Source organism: Rhinolophus ferrumequinum, chromosome X, assembly GCF_004115265.2.
Source record: "Rhinolophus ferrumequinum isolate MPI-CBG mRhiFer1 chromosome X, mRhiFer1_v1.p, whole genome shotgun sequence".
NCBI classification, from domain to species: Eukaryota; Metazoa; Chordata; class Mammalia; order Chiroptera; family Rhinolophidae; genus Rhinolophus; species Rhinolophus ferrumequinum.
The window spans coordinates 120723978-120748411 of NC_046284.1; the positions used below are offsets into that span (position 1 = coordinate 120723978).

At 49.1% G+C, this 24434-nt stretch overlaps 1 protein-coding gene across 4 annotated transcripts in view; it reads right to left on the reverse strand.

Annotated features, from left to right (window-relative positions):
- The window catches only part of LOC117020555 (uncharacterized), a 308400-nt gene that overhangs the window by 194092 nt on the left and 89874 nt on the right, over positions 1 to 24434 (reverse strand). Inside the window, exon 4 of one of the 4 annotated variants that reach the window (XM_033103138.1) lies at positions 20374 to 22083. The exons of the other annotated variants lie outside the window; for them this stretch is intronic. Within the exon in view, the coding sequence (XP_032959029.1) occupies positions 21663 to 22083 (421 nt within the window). The 3' untranslated portion in view covers positions 20374 to 21662. Of the gene's footprint in view, positions 1 to 20373; positions 22084 to 24434 lie in introns of those variants that run through there. 4 annotated transcript variants of the gene reach the window in all.

A 24434-nucleotide genomic window follows, 5' to 3' on the forward strand; every position in this document is an offset into this window, starting at 1 on the left:
GACTGAGGTCCTAACACGAACCCTCTGGGGCGTTTCCTTAGCGCACACACGGTCCCCACATACCAAAGTGTCAGATCCCATCTGTGAACTCAGGCGCTTGAACTGGAATTACAAACGCGGTGGGCGGTGGTTTGCTTTCCTGGTTTGTAGTCTTCTCTGTTATTGAGATATGAAAGTTTGTAAGGTACACCAAGATAATTTTGACCCAAATTCTCACTGGCTTCATCTCTCAGACCTTCATTTTTTCACTAGGAAATGCAGTCCACAGACATAAGAAAACCGTTTCCCCATCCAACGCCAGCCTGGCCCTCCGTACCTTCACCTGCAGCCACCCCCTTTGGGACCATCATCACGACAGCTTCTTCCGGTCTTAGTGGCACCAACCGGAACTGTCCTCGGCAGTCCCATCCCTACCTGGGGCCAGCTTAGTGCAAACAGGCATTTCCGCTTCCTTCCCACACAGCAGTAAGGTCACGTCCTCCGCTTTGAACACTATCATTCTTTCTCCAGCTCTGTTCTCTCCAGAGTCTGGGCTCCAGGAAGGGGCCTCGTGCGACGGGGGTGGGAGGTGTGTGTCCAGGTCCTTGGACCCCAGGGTAACTGTGAAGAAGTGGGACATCCCCCTCAAAGACCGTTTGAAGCACAGCGGTCCAGGTCCACGGACACCCCTGGAAGGTCTCCACCTGGCTGTGTGGATCGAGTCCCGCATTGAGGTGACATTTTCCTGAAAAAGCCCCTCCCTGTCACTGCTACTCCTGCCTGCCATTACTTATTTCAACGCAGTTTTTCCTATTTGTGGTGCTTGAGTGCATGTTTTAGCCGAACCCCGAAACCAACGACGGCAGCACGCCTGTGCGAGCATGAAATGACTGTGAAACCGTCAAGGGAAACGCTCCCTCCAATGGAGCGGCCACCGAGCCACACATTTGATTTATTTTTCAATTTTTTTGCATGTCTGTGGTTTTTATAATTCTACTTTTTTTTTTTTTCAAATTTTTATTGGGGAATGTTGGGGAACAGTGTGTTTTTCCAGGACCCATCAGCTCCAAGTCAAGTCGTTGTCCTTCAGTCTAGTTGTGGAGGACGCAGGTCTCTGGCCCATGTGGGGATCGAACCGGTGACCTTGGTGTTATGAGCACCGCGCTCCAACCACTGAGCCAACCGGCCGCCCCCGAACCACGCATTTTAAAGGGTGGAGGGCATCTGACACACACCCCACGAAAACGTGGAACGACAATTGATCAAGTAACGGCAACACACAGGAAAACAGAAACTGCAGAACCCACATTAGACGAGGCCATAGACCATGGACCATCCCCAGGGTCCATCACACCCTCTGGGGAACCGTGACGACGTTCTACACATCAGGTTTCCCAGTAAGGCCAAGAATGCCAATCGCAACCCGACGGAGTATCAGAAATGGCGAGAGGAGAAACCTCCCGACGTCCAAAGGCCCCCGTCGGCTGTATGTTCTTCACCAGGCGTCACAACGTCCCCCAGCTCCACTCGACACACTTAGGTAGCCAGCTTGGCGAACAGGGAAGCTGGCGGCTCCCTACGGCGATTCCACTGAGCTTTCAATGAATTACAATTAAGCTAAGGTCTCAGCCATGCTGGCCAGTTAGCGGTTGAACACCACACGTGGCTGCTGTTGGCGACAGCGGATGGCACAGACAGGGAGCGTCTCAATCACCACAGAAGGTTCTGCCCGGTCCTGCTGCCAGAGATGCCACCGGCCCTGAGGAGGGCTCCGTCTCGGGGCGTTTGTGTCCTGTGGGGCCGGCCTTTGATGGTCTTCCCGAAAGTTAGTGCCACCTGCTGCAGTGAGGAAGGACACGTTCCGTGTCTCGCAGCGCCTTGCAGCGTTCCCCTTCAGCTGCACGCCCTGCGGGGGACCCCCTGCCCCACACAACGCCCCCACCGCCCTGCAGCTGGCATGCAGCCCTCCCAGATGGCTCCAAGGCCTCCAACATCGGTCTCTGCCCCCAATCGACGCGCACCGAGTGCTGTAGGCAGAGGACACAGCGCACTCTTCCCACGTGTGAACCCGTGCGTCCTTCTCCGTCTCAGCTTCTGCTCCTAGCACAGTATTTACTGGCCCACCAGAGTCAGGGACACGTGTCCCCTACCTGGAACGCGGAGTCACTGAAGGCTTTCCTTGACAACATCTGTCCCCTTCTCCGCTGCGTCCCACGATGAGCAGACACGCGTACAAGTCCACCTGCCTCAGAGCCTCTCCGAGCTCCGGGCTCCTGTGCCTGACGCACAGACATTCCCTCAGCAACTCTGGGATTGGCCTCCACTGGAACGTCAACACGACTCTTTGGAAACGTCGTCTGGTCTCCACCCTTAGCCCCCCCGCCCCCCGATTGAGAAATGAGTGCTGCGGGTGCCAGCTGGGTGCTAAACCAATCGGGGAACCCCTTCGTAAGGTATCTGGAGGTCTAACCACTGGGCTGCACACGTGAAACGAACAGAAAGCAATACTGAAGGTCAACGGGAATTCAAAAGGCAAACTAAATGTAAAACATGCTAACTTTATGCTGCTCCCGTTTCTGTAGGGCAATACTGCAGGAGCATTAAAAAGGTGCCCACCACCACAATTTTATAGATAATGGAGTGTACGGTTGGTAGCAGGGTCCACTTTTTAGTCTCTCACGAGAAAGCTTTGCTTGTGGGAATCAGGGATGTGTTGGTAGGACGCGGACAACGCTCTTCTTTGTTCCCCTGGCATTGTGCATTTCTTTCTCTCCATACACACACGTCCACACACGCGTGTGCACACACTCACACACACACACAGACACACAGTGTTTTCTTTCTCTCTCTTTGTTGTTTGTGTCTGTTCTCTCTGGCTGATTCTCCCTCCCTCCTTTCCTTCCTCCTTCCCTCCCTCCCTCAGCATTGTGCTTGTTTTTATTCTTACTCTCCTAACAAATCCTTTTATGCTCTTCAGTCTTCTGCTAAGCGTCCTACCGTGTTTGATCCTCTTTTCTCCTCTGCTGCTCTCACACCTCCGACTGCCCTCCGTCTGAATGCCTGCGTGCCGTCTGTGCCTGAATACCACACACACCGTGGCGCGTACAGCCCAGCTGCCCTGGCCACTCAGGACACTCTCACCCTTCCTCAGACACGCACCTGGGCGGCCCCTGTGTGGGGAAGACAGGCCCTCCTCAGCTCTGTTCTAGGTTAGAGTCCGGCTGACATTGGGAAGACGGAAGGCACACTCAGACATGAATTCTTCCGCGGCCTGAGCTTTCCAGGTTGGAAAGCTGGGAAGTCGGAGAGAGGCAGGAGATAAAGTCCGTGGGCTTTGAGCTCAGGCCACTGAGCACGGCCCTGCTGTATAAATAACACTTCAAAAGCTCAGGGTGTCTGCAGGGGTCGGGGCATTCTGGGGTGCCTGGGGCTTGGTCAGCATTGCACACACTGCACTGGTGGGCTTAGCTCTGCAATACACGTCGTGATGAGACCCAATTAAACGGGGACGTCTCAGGCTTACAGTTTTCTCAGTTTATATATATATGTGTGTGTGTGTGTGTGTATCTGTGTGTGTGATACGTGACCCAGCTGACCCCCAGGCCAATACACAACCAAATACAGTGACCTACGTGTGCTCTCAACAGCTCTGCGTGTGGGCTTCTCAAAGGGACTGTGAGAGAAGTTGCAGGAACCCCCCTTGTGGGCTGCCCTGCGACACACGGCATCCTTCCTACTGAGCCGACGGGCTTTATTTCAAGTCCCTGAGCCCCTCGCATCAAGGGACACATGAATTAATCTGTCACGGAATTTACTGATGGGCTCTCCGCTGCCTCTGCCCTGCAACAACAGACACACACCCTGAGGACACACACGTACAGCGTCCTCTCTGAAATGGTACAACAGCCCCCAGGGGGTGACAAGCGAAGAGGGGAGCAGCTTTCGGGGTCTTCACTTTTGATTCATCGGTACAATGGAACGTGGCATACACGTCTGCAGAAATGGTCTGATTGGGTTATTTCTCAGCTGGAAGCCCCAAATTCGTGTATAATGACCTAGTGGAATGACACACTTTCTCTCCTCAATGGAGGGTCCCATTGTGTTTGGGTGGTCAGGATTCCAAAAGGAGAAAATAATTGACACGTTCGCTTTCAAGACCCGAGGCAGGGAAAATCGCTTTTAGCACATACACACGAGATTTTATTTTAAACTAACATACCCTGAAAACAAGTTTTAATGTGAAAAAATTGCTTTTGAAGGCCATATATATAATTTTTTTTGGGGGGGTAAGAGAATGATTTGTCTATAAATGAGTGCTGACCTACACACAGACAGAGCCACCCTGCAGGTGAGAAAGGTTGAGATGTAACCGACATACGAACACAGGATCACAAAAGCAACGGGGGACTTACTTTCGAAAACCGACGGCCCGCATCCATTTGCCGATTTGTCCAATGTCTATATTCAGTCTGAGTTTTCCTCCACGAGACAGGGAATTATCTGAATCCATTTTCCATGGGATGCCTTTGCTGACCTCCAAAACAGGAGAGACCTTTTCTTTGCTCCTGGTGCCCTCGGGGTCACGTTGTACAGAATGTTTTTGGTTCCCATTTTGCCCAAACACATCTTAGCAAAGAAATAAACAAGAAGACCTGCCACCACGTGCACCAGAGTCCAGCCCGGCAACTCCCTTCTCCCGGCTTCATCCTTCCTGTTCATTTACCACCATGGTGAGGGATGCAACTGGGACATTTGAGCCTAGCTCAAGGTATGATTTCCTATGCGTCAAATAATGAGCTACTACTTTCACACATGGTGAAATAACTCACTCCCCACTTGCAAACACTGAAGTCTGCTAGGATGTAATTTTCGTCTGGCTGTTCTCTAGGTAGGACCTAATTCATCAGATGAAAGGACACTCCCCCACCTAAATCATCCTGATGTCACACTGAGACGTGCTGGGAGAAAGACCCTGCCCACTGGCCGATGGGCTTTCGTCTGCTGGCATGACGGGAGTTCCAGGGTGCAAAGTGCATGCAATATGCAACGCTGCATTCTGTTCAACTGAGAGCACGCTCATTTTCACGTCTGTTTCACCCAGGCATCTTCCGTACCTGCCCAGACCTGGGCTGCATCCCTGGTCACCTACTTCTCAGTCTGACTTTTCCATTCATTGCTGCCTCTCCAACATCGCACACGGAGGTATGTCATCTTCAGACCACCATCTTCTGTCCCCGACGACGGGCTGGCAGACTCACTACTCACACTACAAATACTGCCCAATCTCATGGGGTCCAAACAGCTCTGACATGTAGCCGTGCTTGGTACCTATCCTCCCTTGTTGTCTTTTCTGGTTGCGTATCCCCCTGGGGCATTAGCATAATATAATATATAGTATATTATACTATACTATATATTATATAGTATAGTATAATATAATAATAATATAAGACTAATAATATGTTATTATTAGTCTCATATTAAATAACAATACATAAGACTAGGGGGGTTGCTTTAGCATGGGTACATTTATTCACACATTTCTTACATCTCCTTCTTTGCCCCATGTCAGTTATTAGTGTTTTCCTTACTTCTGTAAACCTGGGAAGGTCTATCGCAGTGGTTAAGAAAAAGTTCCACTCGGATTCCAACCTTTTCACGGCAGCGACTCGTAAGTTTGAGCCTCCTGTTAAAACGCGGGATCATGGGTGTACTGAACCCAGAGATCCCACAGCTCGCGGGGCGTGTTAGCACAACCCAAGACGCAACGTGTGGTTTGCAGAGACCCAGACAGAGGCCACCCACCCTCTGGGGGAGGGCCGGCAGGAGGCCTGGTCGTGTCTACAACATGGGGCATCACCTCAGCCCGTCTAGGCTGCATGGCCGCTCCTCCACGCAGAGGTGACAGACTGGCTACACTGGTGCTGACCTGGCTTCTGCTTCCCCGTCCCCATTTACTTCCTGTGCACAGGCCAAGTAGGACGGTTGCAAGAGTCCTAAATGCTCCAACGCAAAGGAGTGGAAAAAGAGTGAGCTGGGGGGTATGTGATGAGCGGACCTCATGTGGAGCCTGACACCATGGGAACACAGGAAATGAACGGGTCCTTTGTCTCGCCGAAAGACGCACGCTTTCCTCAACCACGTCGCTTCTTCACCATGGACGAGGCGAAACCAAACCTCTGACAGCTTGCTGAAACGACTGAGTGCCAGAATCGACTGTTGAGAGTTAGCCTTACAAACTTTTCCACTGCCAAGAGACATATGCCTCGGCCTGTTGCATTAAGTAGGAATATGTATTACCTCTCCACAAAGAAGTAGAGGCGTTAGCAGGAATTCTGCATTCTCTGAGAATTTGGGGACGTTTTCTTATAGGGATTGCAGTTAAGACACACGCATTCGATGGGTACGTTTTATCTTGTAGTCTTCTAAATGATAAACGGGGAAATGTACGGGAAAACAGGGACACAATTTTTCTGACTTAAGGACAAAATGCAATGAATGATGACCATTTCAGTACCCAAAGTCCATTTCTTAATTCCAAAACCAAAATTACAACGAAAATAAGTGTTATACACTTGAACAGCCTTAAGTTGCAGAGGAGTCTGAAGTGAACCTTAATAATTTGCTGAATTGATGGAAATCGCACTTTAGATAGATAGCTTTACCAATTTCACCTGGTTTGGGTCCAATTAGAGTAAACAATTTACTCCTCTCTCCTCTGTGAAGAGAAATGAGGAGCCCTTTGTTTTGCTATATCGGAAGCGTTAAATTGTATTAGACAAATACCAAAGTCATGTTTCCTTTCTGCATCGAGTGCCTTATCCGTAAAAGCAGCCTGCGCCCCTTGTTACGTCAGTACCACGCTACGGACCCCACTTAGCCGCAAGGGCTGCTCCAGCACTGACAGAACGCTGTACATATTTCATTGCTAGAGAGCAACACCATTGCAATTTGTTTTTTTTTTTTCTTTCTAATACTGAAGTTCCAATAAAAGAGCTAGCCAAGTAAATGCCACTAGAGGGTTGGAGTTGACGGGTGGCATTCAATAATTCTGGTTAATGAGGCACTGAAATGAGAGAGACCAGCAATTGGTGACAGTTTGCGTCAACGTGGTGGCACTTCTCAAGGCATGAGCGCAAGCACAAGCTTCAGGAATGTCACACCCACGCTTTACAAAACCTCCAGGGCATTCTCATGGGCCATCAAGACATACAGGGCCTGACACAGGTCCCTCCAGAATATGGGAATTGAAAGCTTCTCTGTCTGTCTCCAGGTAACCAGACTTGAGTTTCACTTGTCTTCTGAAACCACCGATTTCCAGATCAACATACAACTAACGTGCCAGGATTAACTAACCCCATCTAGACAGTGTGGTTTCCTTTTAGGATCAAATGTGTTGTCTATAGAAGCGGACCTTGGGGAGACATGGACACTCATTTTTCTTCCTAGATTGACGTAATTAGAACAAAATTGACAGTCACGTTTTGCATGCATTTTACATTGGTGAAGACCAGGCAACCAATACCTCTGACATAAATCGCAATAATGGTTTTAATTATCAGGTTGGTACAGAAGTAACTGCAGTTTAAAAGGTTCAAAACAATTGCATAAACCACAATTACTTTTGCACCAACCTAATATATATAACTCTTCAGGTTTCTACGTCTTCCAGAAAGAAACATGAAAGCAACAAGTCCACAGATGTCATCTTCCCATTTAGATCTGGATGAGGAAAAATGCCCTCGTATGTAATTTCAGAAACATGAAGGACCACAGGCTGCTTTTAACCACTTGGGGTGCCGTCTTTAGACGTCAGATTGCATGTAATTGTCTGTGAAATGTCTGCATAGGACCCAGAAGAAAACAATTTACCTTTGTAATTGCAAGACATTTCCTTTTTAATTGAATTTATGGCTAAGTTAGCATCTATAGTCGCAGGGACACTCACTCACTTTGTCTAAATAAATGCCCCTCGGAAACGAGAGATCGGGGTACCTGCCACATTCGGCCAGTCCACTCAGGGCACCCAGTTTCTTTCTTGTTTGATACTCTCAACATTAATTAACTTTCTTTCTTTCCTCCTCCCCATTCCTGTTTATTAAATATATTCAGAGTAACTTTGTTTACCTTTCCTTTCCATTGTTCTGCCAGGGTCTGCATTTTAAATTGTTCTCTTTTTAACCGGGTGGTAACCTGCAGCTCAAAGACTGTCTCGGTCGAGTTTTGCAAAGTGACACATCCTGATCAAAGTAACACACGTACCGATCCTTCGTCCTTTACTGAGTGCTGCAGTCAGAACATAAGGAAAGCAGGTGGCCTCTGGAACCAGAAAGACAAGAAGAGAGACGTCTCCCTCCAGAGGCCAGCAGGCAGGCAGCCCTGCCGACCCTTTGCTTGCATCCCACTAAGATCTCGCAGAACTTCTGACCTCCAGGACCGTAAGACAGCTCACGCGATGTTTGTGGCAGTCTGTTACGACAGCAACAAGACAGTCAGAGATGGGCAGCCTATGTCCAAGGGCCCTAGAGCTGACTACCTGGCTTTCAAAGACAGTGCTTTGTGATGTAAATCAGTGGACTCCATCGTGCTTTACCTGTTCACTAAAAATCGAATTTCAATGAATGAGAGGGCAGGCGCAATTTGAGAAGAGAGAGATGAGTTCTGCTATTGTAAACATTAAGCCCCAAGTTTCAGAATCAGACCCCAACGTTTTTGAACCCAATTTCGCCAACGCCCGTTCTAATCCTCAGGTGTGAGAATATATAACCATCTCTCCATTTTCATTTCTTTGAGTAATCAACCTCTGTATCACGCCATGCCACACCTCTACTGCCATTTTTGGATTTGTCAACGCTACATAATGACCTCCTGTGACGACACATGAAATCTATTTATCATCTCTCTCTCTCTGTCTTCCTCTTACCCCATTATTTTTTGTAATCATCACTAGACCTTGTCTCTTGGTTCCGGCTACGGGTTGAATTGTGTACTCCCCCAATTCCTAAGCTGGAGTCCTAGCCCCCATCACCTGAGAATGTAACCTGACGTGCAGACTGGGTCTTGACAGAGGTCATCAGGTTACAACGAGGTCATTAGGGTGGGAGGACTCCAGTATGACCAGTGTCCCCCCCCCCAAAGAAAGGGGGACACTGGGTACGGGACAGGCTTGCCTAAAGGAAGACACCGTGCAGGGAATCAGGACCAATGTCACATGAAGACGCAAACAGAGATCGTAGACTATCTGGAGTCTTTCTCTGCTCTTTCTGCTCCTACTTTTCTCCTGGTGGAAAATGATACCACGTCTTCATCCCTTAGTCCTTTATCTATAAATCCCTCTTGGGATGCTGACAGATCAACGAGGGGCCCTGTGCATTTCGTCACCCTTTATTTCCTTAGGGCCCTTTATCAATCACTTTGAATGGAATAACAGCTCCGATATCTGACAGATTTAGAAAGGGCATCCGCATGCTAAGCATTTTACACGTATGACTTATCAAGGCCCACAGGGTAAAGACCATTGCTGCCCCGTCTTACACCCTCCTGCAGCGTGGAGAGCAGCTCAGATACAGAGCCTTGAAGGGAAGGCCTCAGATTCCCACCCAGACGGCGGCCTGCAGACCCCATACGCTCAACCAATTCTCTATATTATGCCTGCAACCCGGGGTGTGAACAAACGTGGCCCGTCTCAGGAGGTATTTGTTATCATCTGCGGTCCACCGCAAAGATGCTGAGATCCGTGTGGTGCATGGCGTTGGCCCTGCCCCCCAAACCCCCACCCCCACCCCCCGAAGGATGTGGGGACTTGAGGTTGGGATTCTGCTGAACCAGGGAGCCCCAGCCTCAGGCTGCCCACCTCTCCCCCTTCCTCTCCCTGCCGTCTCTGTCCCCTGGGCCATCATCTCTGAGGAAGAACACGGCTTCTCCACTGCTCTGTTCCTCTGACGCTCCTGCCACACTTTCCTGGCTCTGCAGGGCGCCCACTGACCTGTCGTGCACCCATGGCCCTCGGGCAGCAGTGCCTTTCCATCTGCTAGGAATCTGGGCTGCCCCAACTTCTTCCTGCCCACCTGCCTCCGCTGCTTTGCCACTTCCGCCCCCCACCCCAAAGACTGGTCCCCAGAGCGAAGGCTAAAGTGTCAGCAGCACACGGATGGCAGGGCCCAGCACCCAGGCCTTTCCTGCAAGGCTGTCGCTTTGCAACACATGCAGTGACAGACAGCGGGGCTTCAAAGGCATGAGGTCCCTTTTCCCAATTTGTTTTGGGGAGACCGTGCTGCCACGGACCATGCCGTCAGGCCTGATGAAGCCAGTCACTGTAATGGTTATCCCACGTTGCCGGAAAACACGGGAAAATGCTTCAAAGCTACACCTGTGACGTCCTCCGCTGTCACCTCCCCTGGTTTCACCCAGAGCGGGAGCAAAATGCCTTTGCAGAACTGCACTGAATACTGTCTAGCACATCTGTTTTCACTCTCCTCCCCAGGCAGGTTTCCAGAAAGGGCTGAAAGCTACCCAAGTGTACTGTGAAAAGGGTGGTGTCAGCGACGGCTCCTTGCGAACGGGAGACACATCAGAGGATGCGACGTGTGGTTCTCATCGAAGACGCCCAGACCTCAGAGCCCTGTCCTGGCATCTGGCCTCCACCTATGAAGCGGGTGGCCTGCCAGGCTGTTTCATGGTGTATCCTCATCAGGCTAACGCTTCAGACTTCCAAAGCACTTCAAAGTCGGTTGGCTTGAGTCAGAAATCTTTGGCATTCACACAGCCTGAGTCATGGCACCCGAGAGAGTTTGCTGAAATCGTCCTCAATTCCTTTCACCTTTCACCCAAGGGCAGTCTGTGCAATGAATCTCTTGATGAAGCCTTCAGAATTGTGGTGGAGTTTTTCTGTTGTTACTGTTTTGTTGTTGTTGTTTTTTTTTTTTTTTTTAAAAAAAGACTCTGAATATAGCTCATTCAGTGTTCTGCTAAGACTCCATCCTGAATTTTAAGCCGTCTTTTCTGAATCTGTCCATACTTGTGCCTTAGAAAACAGCAACAGAATGTTACACCGAGTTTCACTCTGATTTAACTGAAATACAAGTTGAGGAAATTGTTTGTTATCTTTAAAGACAATTCAAATTTCTGGGATTCAGTCTCACCATCGTAAAAACAGCAGGAAACATATTGGGACTGAGACCGAAAACTCTGTCAGTCACTTTCACGGGCAGATACTCAGGAAAGCCGAACTTTCTATGAGATTATAAGTGTTTCTGAGTAACGAGGTATGTGACTGGAGGTTGTAAGTGTTTCTGTGTAACGAGCTATGTGACTGTAGCCTGCTACCCTGTAATCCACGAAGGGTTCATGGAGTTTCACATTCCCTCCGCTTTCCAATTTAATCAATCACTAACGGCCTAGTCTCACCTCTCTGCCAGGTTTGAGTGGCTGGAATGGAGTGAAAGGGATGAGGAACAGAGTTCACCTCTGCTTGGGAGCAGCTGGATTTTCTGTGATTATACTTTTCACGAGTATTACAATTAATTTTTAAAAACAGAGGCAATGGCAATGGCATCACAATCCCCTTTTTGCAATTTCCAATCAACCAGAAAACCAATAACTGAGGTACATATGTTTCTTTTTACATGCAAAACCCATTTCATTTTTTTAAGACAAGGTATTACCTCGGAAAGGCTACCCGTCCCTGTGGCACGGGCTGAAGCATTCTTTGTTGAATCATATGAATAAAGAGCGAATTGTACAATTCTGTATGTTTATACCAAGTCTAAAGCAGAAATGGAAAATGTGGACAATACTCTAAATTGTTTTGTCACAGCCAATGGTAGTTGTCCGTATTTACAGCGACTGGCCTCTTATTCTCGTGTGTACTGTGCTTACAACTTTGCAAACATCTATGAAATACGAAAACAAAACAAAACAACCTTTCTAACACTAAATGGCACTTTGTAAACCTCCACTTTGTATGAATTTTCTGTCCCTTACGATATCAACCACCTCTCTGTAACAACACGGATGGACCGAGAGGGCATTACACTGAGTGAAATCAATTAGATGGAATCTAAAGGTCAGAATAAACGAGTAAACACAAAAAATACAAACCACCTCCCATTTTCCCCCTTTGATCATAACTAATTTGAGAACGTGTTCACGTGGTCTTCAGAATATTCTGCAAAGAAGAAGATCACTTCATAGAGTCAGGTGGGGAACAGAAAACACTCCGTGTGTTCCCGGGATGGGCATGGTGTTGGGACACGGTGACTTTGTGTTGCCAGGGTAGTAGGTGGGAGTCGGGGGCTGAGAGGCAGCTGTGGTAGTGTGCCAGGGCTGCCACAACAAAATCCCACAGGCTGGGCGGCCGACACAGCAGCCATGCAGTTCTCAGAGCTCTGGAGGCTGGAAGCCTGGGGGCACGGTGCCGGCTGACTGGGTTCCTACTGAGAGCCCCTCCGGGCCTGCAGATGGTCACCTTTTCACTGAGTCCTCCCACAGCAAAGAGAACACAACCTCGCTCTCCATCTTAGAAAATCACTAACCCCAGCGTGGGGTCCCACTCTCGTGACCTTATCTCACCCTGATCACCTCCGAAAGGACCCAGCTCCAAATACCACCTCCCAAAGGACCCACCTCCAAATACCATCCCCTTGGGGATTAAGGCTTCAGCATATGAATTTGGGGTACACAATTTTGTCTATGGCAACACCTCGGCTCCCCCAGTTTCCGACTGGAGACCCAGACCTTGTGAATGAGAGAAGGGTGTCAACGTTTGCTCAGAGGCTCTGCGGATTCCGGATCAGAAATGTCAGCAGCCAAGGGCCTTCCCCTGGAGAGAAGAGTCCTGGCACCCAGGCTGGAGAAACACAGCTGTAAAGAGAAGGGTTGGACTGGACAGTGCGGCATGAGCACCGACGTGGAAGATGAGGAAAGTGTAAAGAAGGACATGTCCTAAAAGGGACAACACATTTCTGATGGAAAGAACGGAGGAGGACGGGTCCCGGCTGAGTGGACCAGGAGAGGACCATTCCGCAGAAAATGCAAAGCAGAATTAAAGTCATGGGAGAAGAAAAAGAGGACTTCTGGAGAACAAGCAGGACACAAGGAAAGGAGACAGCAGGGGCGCCAGGGGCCGAGAGGAAGAGGTGCACAGGGAAGGAAAGCAGACGGATGCAGTCCTGAAAATGCTTCAAGAAGGAAAAACCGAACAGCTAAGAGGAGAAAGGTGTCAGAGACGCCACACACAGAGGAGTGGCCAAGAACTGGGTGCTGACTGGTGGGAAGGGAAGGGGACAGAAAGAAAACGTGGAATGAAGGGTGCTAGTGGCTGAGAACACGGATGTGGTCCATACAAAGTTTAGCACCGACGAGCGGGAACACCAGATGTAAATCCTTGGGAACTCATTTAATAATATCATCAATGGTATTATTACCAATGTTTGGAGATACTGGGTTTCCTGAAGTCCGAAGAATCAAATGCATGGGATTCTGTACCCATCCCTCGCCTTCTTACTGACTGGCTACTGTCCATCTCCAAGATACTTCCCGTTTACTACAAACGGCACCAGCAATGCCAAGTTTGTGGCATCGGCTGATCCCACTCTTTCAGGCGCAAGGTCTTTCATTTCTCATTTACTCGTCTCTCTCCCGACTGCCTCTCTCCTCTGATTTAGGAGGCGCTGCATGCATGCCTTCAGAGAAAATGAGCGCAGGAAAGGGAATGGATATAAACAGACATGCCAGTCAGACCTGCAAGGGAAGCAAAGGCCTCTCTCTTCCCGACGTGCCTAGCTGCACCAGCAAAGACCGTCTTCAACCCCTTCTGCATCTATAACATGGACAGTCACCGTCAGAGGGGTCTACAGAGACACAACATGACCTTGCTGCTGTCGAAGTCTCACCCTTCTCATCATTCAGAAGAGAGAAAAATCGTTCCGAAATCCTTCACACTTGAGTTTTGCTTACGTTTCCCCAGCACAGCTTACTCAGGCCAAGTTCACCGTTCTCACGTGACGAGTGACGAGTGCGATCGGTGCGACGCAGAAGCCGAGGGTAGAGACGCACACGGACGCCGCAGGTCCTGCCGCTCGAGCTCTGACTCGAGAACCGCAACTGCCAGCACACACGTGGGGACCTGACACTACCAGGGCTGTGACCTGCTTTAGTTTATAAAGATCTGTGCCCCAAGTAGGCCCTTTCGTCCCCGTTTGTCACTTCTTTCATCATTTCCCCAGTTGCTGGAACTTTATGTTTAATCAAACATTTCTCTTTTTGGGGGAAAAACAGGAAAATGGAAGTTTTGCAGCCGCCTCTCTGCATTGTGATAATTGTTTTAACATAAAGCGGGGCAATGTGGATGAATGTGACCAGGAAACAATTTATGACAATGCATGCTATACTGTGACACTTTTTCTAGTGACACATAAGGTGCGCATGGATCTGAGTGATCCTTGAAAGGCAGAGCATTTGTAAGAGACAACCAGACGACTGATGGGTGGGACGAAATCTGGAAAAGGAATCCTGATTACATACAGTTACACAAATGGCTAAAATGCACACGGCACCGACTCACACAGTGATAATTCTTTTTTAGGGTGGCGACAAAGGATTCATCCCGGCTGCCTCATCACGAGTTCCTTGATCTTGATCCCACGAAAACATGAAATATTTGTGCAACAGACAAGCAAGCAAAACACTGCCAAAGGATTCGGTTAGGAAACCAGCGGGTTGATGGACACCCTTTTCTATTTATAACTTTATATTAAGTTGTCATTTTCAGAAACCAGGTGAGATGAAAAATTTTTTTTTCCTAAATCAATCCCGATTCCTTAATGATACAGGGTTTACTTTTGAAAAAGGCTAAAATGTAACGGGGAAAACTACAGAGACAGTGGCTCAGAGCTCCTTTGCTCTGATAGGAGTTTGGAAGATGTTTCAAAACATGAACATTTTACCTCACCCTCGGTCATGATGGATGTCCAAACGCACGCAGGCGGAGATATCTAAGTAGTAAGTTTTGTTTTGAGCGCACATTTCTACACGTGTGTGCCACACACATGACACGCTCACATCCATCCCCGCCATCCTGTCAGCCGATGTAACTGCTGAAAACAAACAGCTGGGCATGTCAGTTTCCCGCGTGCCCGTTTCCCACGTGCCCCTGCGTTCGCACTCACTGAGATTCTAAGCTGACTGTCTCACCCTGCATTCAGAGTTGTTCATCGCGGACTTGAGTCGCTGCTTCAGCCTTCCGACTCACCCCCCGGCGTATGGCACCCCGGCCCTCTTCCGTTGCCCGCCTCCTGCCCACCGTGGCCCCGCCGGCTTTCCTCACAAGGCTCTCGCTCCTTACAATGCTCTCTGGTCTGCTCTGCCAGCACCCATGCCTGCTTCAAATCTTCGCTCAAATATTCTCTCGTTTATTAAGCCTTCCTCGAATCCTTCCCCAGAGTCAAAATGAATGAACTCTGCCTCTCTGTTCAACAGAATTACACGTGCCCGTCTGCTGTACCTGGCAGAGCCCAGCTGTGCTGTGTCACTGGAACGTGCCTGTGTCCTCAGCTCAGCTGTGGCCTCTGGGACAGAAACTGGTTCTTGTGTGCGTGGCGGTCTCCTCCTTGCAGAAGCAGAGCCCCCGAGAGCAGCGTACCAGACAGGCCAGTGGAGGCTGCAGGTATCCACGGAGGCAGAGGGCCAGAGAAGGCCCAGTGACACGGCACAGGACATCTGTCCCCGTGACACTTTCCGCGAGTGTGCCCTGAGGCTCCACCAGGCTTAGGGCAGCTATGACTTCATACAGAAGGTGAAGGCCGCTGCAGGTCCCGGCAAGACGCCTGCAGCCACAGGACTTTGCATGTGTCAGGGGAGGTCAGACACGCGCATTCATGAACGCGGTCGAGAGCCCTGTGTCACGATTCAGTCAGGGGCTCAAAGAAAGGCTCTGAGTGATCGTCCCACTGAGGGCTCCCCTCTGGCTGGTGCAACGACAGAATGAATGCTTCCTGAAGGACGTGGCCCTGACCACGACAAGGGGTCCCGACCAGGAACGGCGCTGGGAGCAGCGTGTGTCCATCGGTACGTACCCCAAGGGAGGCAGCTGCAGCTTGTGGTGCGGCTGGGGACGCCGGCTCACAGAAACCCACAGCTGCAAAAGCGGTGGGAGGTGCAGGGGTGACAGCGCATCCTCCAAGCCCAGCCGAAAACGGGAGGCCTTATTAGAGAGACCACGAGGCAGAGCTTAAGATTCACAGGCCACAGTTCAAACAACTGCGCAATTAAGGGCGCTACTGCAATGTCCTGTGCTACGCGTGTGCGCACACGTGCGTGTGCACGTGTGTTTTCATTTCACAGACCTTTAACTGACAGAAGTAAGGTTTGAGCAGCCCGCCAACACTGTTTTCCGCAGACTTTTGTAAATAAGCCACGTCAGGATAGAATCAACAGTCCAAATAAATTTGATTTTATTTCTGGTAGATGCCGGCGAGATAAAAATGATGGAAAAAGCAGAAATTAACTCTGAGAAGAAAAAAACAAATAGACGAAATTTTTGAAACTGGGTTCTGTTTTGTAATATTCTAGGGTCTCAGATTTGATTACGATTTTCACAATAGCGCAGAGAGCACAGAGGAGTTTCAGATTCATATAAAGACATAAAGGACTGTCAGAAAAATGTGAAATAAAATTCAAAAAAAATCCCCAAAAGACACAGATGGGGAAAAATAGGGTTTCAGCCTGGTCAGTTCTTAAATGACAGAAATGTTTCAGCCCCTCTGCCGAAGTCATAGGATAGTGTCTTAAAAAAAGAAAAAGAAGTTAAAAAAAGGGCATGTTTGTGGTTCGTGAAACATCAAACATTTTGGAAATCGGAGCAATGTACCTACAAAGAAAGTGTGTTTGTCCCGAGCAGAGAAACACTATGCGTTCTGCATCAGCCACTGTCACTTGTGTACTGGGGCTGTGGCATTCCTCTGGCACTTCTGGACTTGCTGTGTGTGTGTGTGTGTGTGTGTGTGTGTGTGTGTGTAGATACCAGTCTACTCCAGACTACTTCAATTGCCTCAGGGTGACTTTGCTCTATCCTTACACATTTCTCTTGCTTTCTCTGTTGCATCTGGTACTCTCTTGATTTTATCCAACACTGTGTACACAAATTAATGTTCCAAAGAAAGCGACGTACGGTCACCAATTTCAAAATAAATCGATGACGCCATCCAATGAGCATGGGAAGCAGGGTCTGCAGGTCTGGATTAAAATTCCAAAGTCTACCGGCAGCATCTCTGATGTGGTTAGAGTCTTTCTCTCCACTTTCCAGCTGCCTCTTGATCTGCCCCAACTCTCAGCGAGAAGTTTTATTGTGTAAAATAAGACGAGATCTGTGAAAGTACTTAGGGAACTCTGAGTCCCACAGAGCGACAGTCAGGGGACTGCAACAGAGAAAGGCACCAGAATGCAGGCAGAGGTCCAAGTTCTAAGGTTGCTCACCCTGAACGAGCCACGTGACCCTGAAGAAGCCACGTGACTGAGCGGTGCTATAGAAACAGGGCAGATTCGGAGGCAGAGGAGACCACTGGCCCTCAAACCCCTACTAACCGCGTGCCGTGGACCGTCTTTCTCTTCCCCCCATGTCCCCATTTGTAAAGAGCAGATGGTGCATGAAGGCTCAGGGGATTTCTGTGGGCATTGAGTTGCAGAGCAGAAAGTTTGCAAAGCAGGAACCCCACTGACTGGTGTCTTGTCAGTGAGGGAACGTTCCTTTCTAAGGTCCTTTGGGGAAGACGCATCCACCCATGTGTGTTGCCAGGGGGCTGAGCCGTCAGCAGGTTTTGCTCGTTACTGCCCTTCCTGAAGACGTCTGTCCACCCTCCCCTGAATTCACGCCACGTTCACCTCTCCAGACTGAAGTCAGTTTCCCCGTCCCAAGCACAGCCTGTGCTACGGATCCCAGCCTCAGCCGACTTCCCGTCGGAATTCCTAGGCCATCCTTGATGGCTCTCACTCCCTCACTGACCCCTGCCGTGTGGCCACTCTGCCACTTGTCCCAATTCTGATTTCCTATTTACCGACTCGTTGGCTCCTCGTGTTTATTTTATTCTGTTTACGTCTGTATCTTACAGCCCCTCTCCGTGCTGCCTTAAGTAACACTGGGCTCAGTGAGTAATTTGTGATCTCGTCTGTTACGGCGTTCCCATGTGTGTATTTAAAATTATGATCTTTAGCTTGTGGGAGGCCCACAGAAGTCGATTTAATTATAGAATATTTAAAAATGTATTTTCTTCGCTTTTATTTTCAAAATGCACTTGTACAAGCTGTGTCATTTCATCCGTGTACCATCCCAGAGGTAAAACATATGCCAAGTATACGTAGTTCCAGTTTAAGGGGCCTCCGGGACAACATCAAGTGTACCGACATTCGCATCCCAGCCGTACCGGAAGGAGAACAGAGAAGGCAAGGAACTGAAAACCTATTTGAAGAAATAATGACAGAAAACTTTCCTGACCTGGCAAAAACAGACATACAAGCCCAGGAAGCGCAGAGAGTCCCAAACAAGATAAACCCAAAGAGGCCCACACCAAGACACATCATAATGAAAATGCCAAAGGTTACAGACAAAGAGAGAATCTGAAAAGCAGCAAGAGGAAAGCAGTTAGTTACCTACAAGGGAGCTCCCATAAGACTGTCAGCTGATTTCTCAACAGAAACTTTGCAGGCCAGGTAGGATTGGCAGGAAATATTCAAAGTGATGAAAAGCAAGGACCTACAACCAAGAGTACTCTACCCAGCAAGGCTGTCATTTCGAATCAAAGGACAGAGAAAGAGCTCCCCAGACAAGAACAAGCACAAGTTCATCAACACCCAACCAGTATTACAGGAGATCTTCAAGGGGGAGAAGGGGAAGGGGAAAGGAAAAGGGAAGGAGAAGGAGCGGAAGAAGAGGAAGAAGATCAAAAATATGAATAATAAAATGGCGATAACTGTACACCTATCAATAATTACCTTAAATGTAAATGGGTTAAATGCTCCAATCTAAAGAGTGGCTGAATGGATGCACCATGTGTTCACTGCAGCATTATTCATAATAGCGAAGATGTGGAAGCAACCTAAGTGTCTGTCAACAGACAACTGGATGAAAAAGAAGTGGTACATATATATGCAAAGGAATACTCCTCAGCCATAAAAAAGAATTGAATCTTACCACTTGTGACAACTTGGATGGACCTAGAGGGTATTACATTAAGTGAAACACATCACAGAGAGAGAGAGACAAATACCATATGATTTCACAGATATGTGGAATCTAAAGAACAGAATAAATGAAACAGAAAGAGTCAGAGATACAGAGACCAAACTGATGGTTACCAGAAGGGGGGTAAGGTTTGGGGCGCTGGGTGAAAAGGGGAAGGGGTGAAGAAGTACAAATTGGTAGTTACAAAACAGTCACGGGGATGTGAAACACAGTCTGGGGAATACAGTCAATAATACAATAATAACCACGTGTGGTGCCAGGTGGGTACTGGACTTATCCGGGGATCACTTCATAAATTACATAAATATCTAACCACTATGGCGTACACCTGAAATAATATAATATTGAATGTCAACTGGAATTGGAAAAAAATTAAGTATACGTAGCTCCATGTTTTAAGGTGGGAAATTCATTCATTAAGAGGTGCTGATCCAACTTGATCAGCATTTCAGACAGCTCACTGGTGCCTCTGTTTGTTCCATCTTCATTTTGATTAAGTAAACCTCCTGATGCAAAAAAAATCACATCAACTATACTCCTTCTCATAACACAAAATCAAAATACACAGTTTAGCGAAATAAACTTCAAACCAAGATGCTACCGTTGTACACACCTTGGTGAATCAAGAGAAAAACGTAAACATGTAATTTGCACATTCAGACAGCTGTTCACCCTGGTCTGTTTCCTTGGAAGAGTCTGTTGTGTTTATCTATAGACCTGGAGGTACATATTCACTGAACTCAAAAACTCGGGGTGACTTGTCTGTTCACGCAAGTGCAGATATTACTTAGTTTGACCAAATACCCTGCCCAAGATCTTGCCTAAAGCACTTTTTTTTTTTTGTCTTCCCAAATCTTATATCTATTTACTAGCTCAGTACAGGCAAAAAAGATGCTGGTGTTAAAGTGAAAAAAAAAAAAGCAGCTGCAGAAGTACTTAATAAGGCTCTTTGGCTACTAACCACAGTACCAGGCCCACAGCTGTGCTCACAGTAACCGAAGATGATGTTGTGGGGGGGAAAACACCCAGCTCCAGGCACTGCAGGATGCACAGACCGGAGATGAAACGAAATTGGAGTCATCTGAATATTCACCTCGTCTGACCACGTTGGAATACAAACTTGAAATGACTAATGGCCACGCAATATAAATGTTCCCGAAAGCAACATAAGCCCTGGAGGGCGCGGTGGGGGGACATTAATTTAACAAATGCAATAAAACTCCCTGATTTGCATTTTAATATCTTTTCAGATCACAGTACAGTGAAATCATTCTGCAAACTTATCCAAACGGATAATTCTGAGATCGGACCGTGTTACTAAGTACGATTCAACCGAGTTACAATAAGGGAGGTGGTCAGGCTACAGCATTCAGTTGAAACAGCCCTTCTTCACCAAAAACATCTGAAGTTTCTCATTTCAAAAAGCAGGAAAGATGGTTCTGTTCCTGTACGTGACGGGATCCCTGCACACAATCGCCCTGTCACTAGCAGTCTAGCATATTCTCACTTCACAGGAGATCAAATTCAGAACACTTAGACAAACAGGTTCAATTAAGCAACCTTTTATTTTCTTTCCAGTAAGGCAAGGACCGTTTGCATCTCCAGATGGGATGGCCCGAGTACAGCACATTCGAAACAGCCCGATTAAGACGGGATGGGAAATATTTTCGAGGACAGTATCGTATCCAAAGCCGCTTAACGTGTAACCGCATTTTTCCCTGAAGGCATAGGCACCATTTTCTCAAAGTACTGGCTGTAGTTGCCACACACGTTTTCTCTATTGGAGCTGGATGATATGAACCCTTCCTCTGCCCTTAGCACAGCTGCGAATAGACTTGGTAGGTTTGTACGTGCTATCCCGGGACGTCTCCTAGGAGTTCTGACCTAACTCATAAGAGAAAGCCTGTTCTGAGTTCCAAACGACCTCTTACAAATGGACCTTTCCTATGTAATGAGCACATCCACACAACAACATGCAATGTCACTTAGCATTTCTTGTCCTTTGACGTTTTACCTTCAGTGAGAACACAGCTTGCAATGGTCACGTGGTAGTAACAGGAGTGTGGTTACCTTGGGTGAAACGCTTATGAAACTGGGAAAGTTTTCCCGACATGTGTGACTCTTGTTATTTACAGGAAAGCAGAAAAGTGGTTTCAGAGGAGCTTCCGCACACGTGACAGGAATCCTGTAAAACCGGAAAGTGACAAGGACGTGTACTCAGCTGGAAGGGGCCACAAAAGACCGACCGAGGTGAACGTCTACATCCCAACGTACCTGAGAACCGCGCTGGCTTCTGGGAATTGAAACAGAGAAACTGCATCCTATCTCAGGACTCGGACGGGTAGGCGGTGTGATTATCAGTGAGGGGACAAGTGACACCAGCTTGGAAGACGACTGGAAATTCAACCTGCCCCTCTGGGAAAGCGGGGCTGCTCAGAACCCCAGACACTCAGAAGCCCAGTTTCCCCGAGAGAAGATGGAGCCACGGGTAAGATGAGAGTCGGTCAGGTGCAGAAGAAAAGTCAGCAGAAGGTCTCCAGAAGGACGTGAGAGCAGCGCCACGGCTCAGAGCTCTGGCTTTGCCGGGCGTCGCTCCTGAGGACACGTGCAGACTGCCTGCCGCACAGCACCTACCAGCCTCTGCCTGCTCTTGACGTGTCTGCCTCTGGCCTTCTCCTTCTGTAAAATGGGATTCACACAGCAAGTCGGACAACGTTGTCGGAGAGGCCAGGGGCCAAGGCGTGCTGTGTCTGCGGCAGCACAGGGACTCCCCGTACTGTGCCCAGGAATTTCCACGGCCGATGGAGAGTCCCATGGAGCCACACAGACAGGAGAAGGGGCTGCAGCAGGACGGCAAGCGGCTCGCGGGGCTGTGGGAGCAGAGGGCAGCACCCGGGGCATTAGGCTTCCATCCCCACTTACAGCTCCAGTGCCCCTACTGAGGGCAGCAGATTCAGAAGGAAAGGCGCGTGAGCTCTGCCTGTGGCTCCTTCCTTCCCAGCCACGCCCAGGCCATTACCATGGATACGGCATCCAGCTCCTGGGGGAGGGCCCAGTTCTGGGAGCTTAGGGTTCTTGGCAGAACTGTGACGTCACAGATCAGGGGTGTGAGCAGCAGAAGCAGAAAAGGCAGGCGGCATGCCACAGGAGAGGGAGAAAGGAGACTACGGTCTGCTCAAGAGCAGCGTGGGACCAGTAGGCGGGGGCCTGGGGGACAGGACCGCAGTGGTCCTGCAGATGGACGGAGACTGAACTCCACACACAGGATGAACAGGCCCAACTGCCGGCAAAGAAGAGGCCAGGCAAGCAGGGTACTGGCTCCAATATCACGCTGAAGTGACCCCCAAGTGCGTAGGGCACCAGGCTGTCTGCGCCTTGCACATGAAGCTACAACGTGCCACCTTAGGGGCCAAACGCGTATGCCCTTCAGTGCTTTCTTATTGTGTTTGGCTCGAAACTGCCACGAGCTGTCCACCGTGCTTCTCTCCTTTTTCAACAGCTGTTTTGTCATCTGAAGTTCCACGGGGAAGGTCAACTTCTCTTTCCTAAGAGAGAGAAGCTTCAAAGCTTTGTTGTTGCAAAAGCTAGCTGAAATGCCCAACGTGTAAATGTTTGCTGAGTGTTAATTAGCCGACCGGCACCTGCTGTGTCTGCATGCACAGCCCTCTTTGATCTTTGCTCTATTCCCAGTTGTCTCTCCACCCCTAAGTACCTGGCTGGCTCTCTCAGCCCTGAAGGTAAAGGGCACCCACCCAGGTGACCATTCAGGGTGGTGGTAGCTGCACACAGTCTCCCACCTGGATTCATTGTTGCATCCTGGGCAGCAGTTGCTGTTGGCCCCAAAGTTTCATCCACGCCCACCAGAAATTCAAACTGTATGGTGACAGCAAAACCCTGGCGTGGACCCAGCTCTTCACAGATAATGTGCTGCCCTATTTTCAGTTCTGCCTCCATTGTTCCTGGAACGTCTGAGAAGAAGTGGGATTTATCTCACTCCTACAAGGTGAGGATAAACCGGACTACAGGATGTCCAGACACGCAGTTCTTTTCGCCTTTCCCACAAAGTTGGAAGAGAGTTTCCCCGGATAAATCCAAGCATCTGCAGCCATGAGGGATAAAAGCATCTCTCCCACGTCCTGTTTCGTCCAATAATGTCCCCAGAGTGCCACCCACAGCCACTCCGGAGGTCCTCCACGCTTTCACTCAGGGCTGGTGAGAGAGGCAGACTCCGTCTGGACTTGCGCTTTTAAAGCATCAGGGACCCAAAAGGACAGTGATCACAGTAAGTAACGACAACACGGGCAGCACAGTTTTGTTTTGTGAGTGGGTCAGGCTAAAGCTGTCTCTCCCTCTATGGTGCACACACAGGGAAAGCATTAAGCAACTTCGTGCCAGCTCACAAAAACCAGCACCAGGAAAGAAACGCAGTTCCCCTACAGCCATTTATCTACACGCCCACACGTGCCCACATCGAACGAATTCCACACGGCTACACCGGGTCACTCATGCGTCGCTGTGCGTGACTCCACGGCATGAAAATGCTTCTACATTTTAACGACTCGTGTCCTAAGTGCCTGTGTTAGCCCTAAGAGTGGCCGATGGCTGAAATTTCTCTGCTGACTTAGTGGAGGTTTAAGAATCAAAGAGAAGATGCCATGAAATGCCAAAGAGGGTGGATTTATACCAGTGTGACGGAGACCCAGGTAAATACGTCATGGGCTACATTCTCTAGTTCCAGGCAGCAGGGAAGCACTCCCGACTGACTGTCACCCACTCACCACTGTCAGCAAGAACTGGGTCCCTGCCTGAATCAGGACGGGCAGCTACAAACCACGCACGTGTGGTTTCTTTGGCTGCTGTAGAAAATAAGTCCCAAATCATCCTGGCCCCTTCGTGGGAACGCGTGACCCTCTAAGACTTCCTCTGCTTCGAGCCAGGCTGTGTAGCTGTTAGGTGGTCCTGGTTCCCTGAGATACACAGCTTGGGTCAGTTGGTAGTAAGTAATCCGTCCACTGAGGACACCGCCTGGCCCTCCACCCAGCGGCTGGTACGTGGGGCTCCCAGCCGGCTTCTTCTCAGCCAGGTGCACCAGATGCATACCCACTGCCGCGGAGCTCCACCGCCACGAGCAAACCAAGTATTCCACTGAATGTGCTGTTTTCGTGATCTATGCTCAGCACTGGAGCTCAGGGCTACAGCAACCAGTTTTTTACTTCCCTAC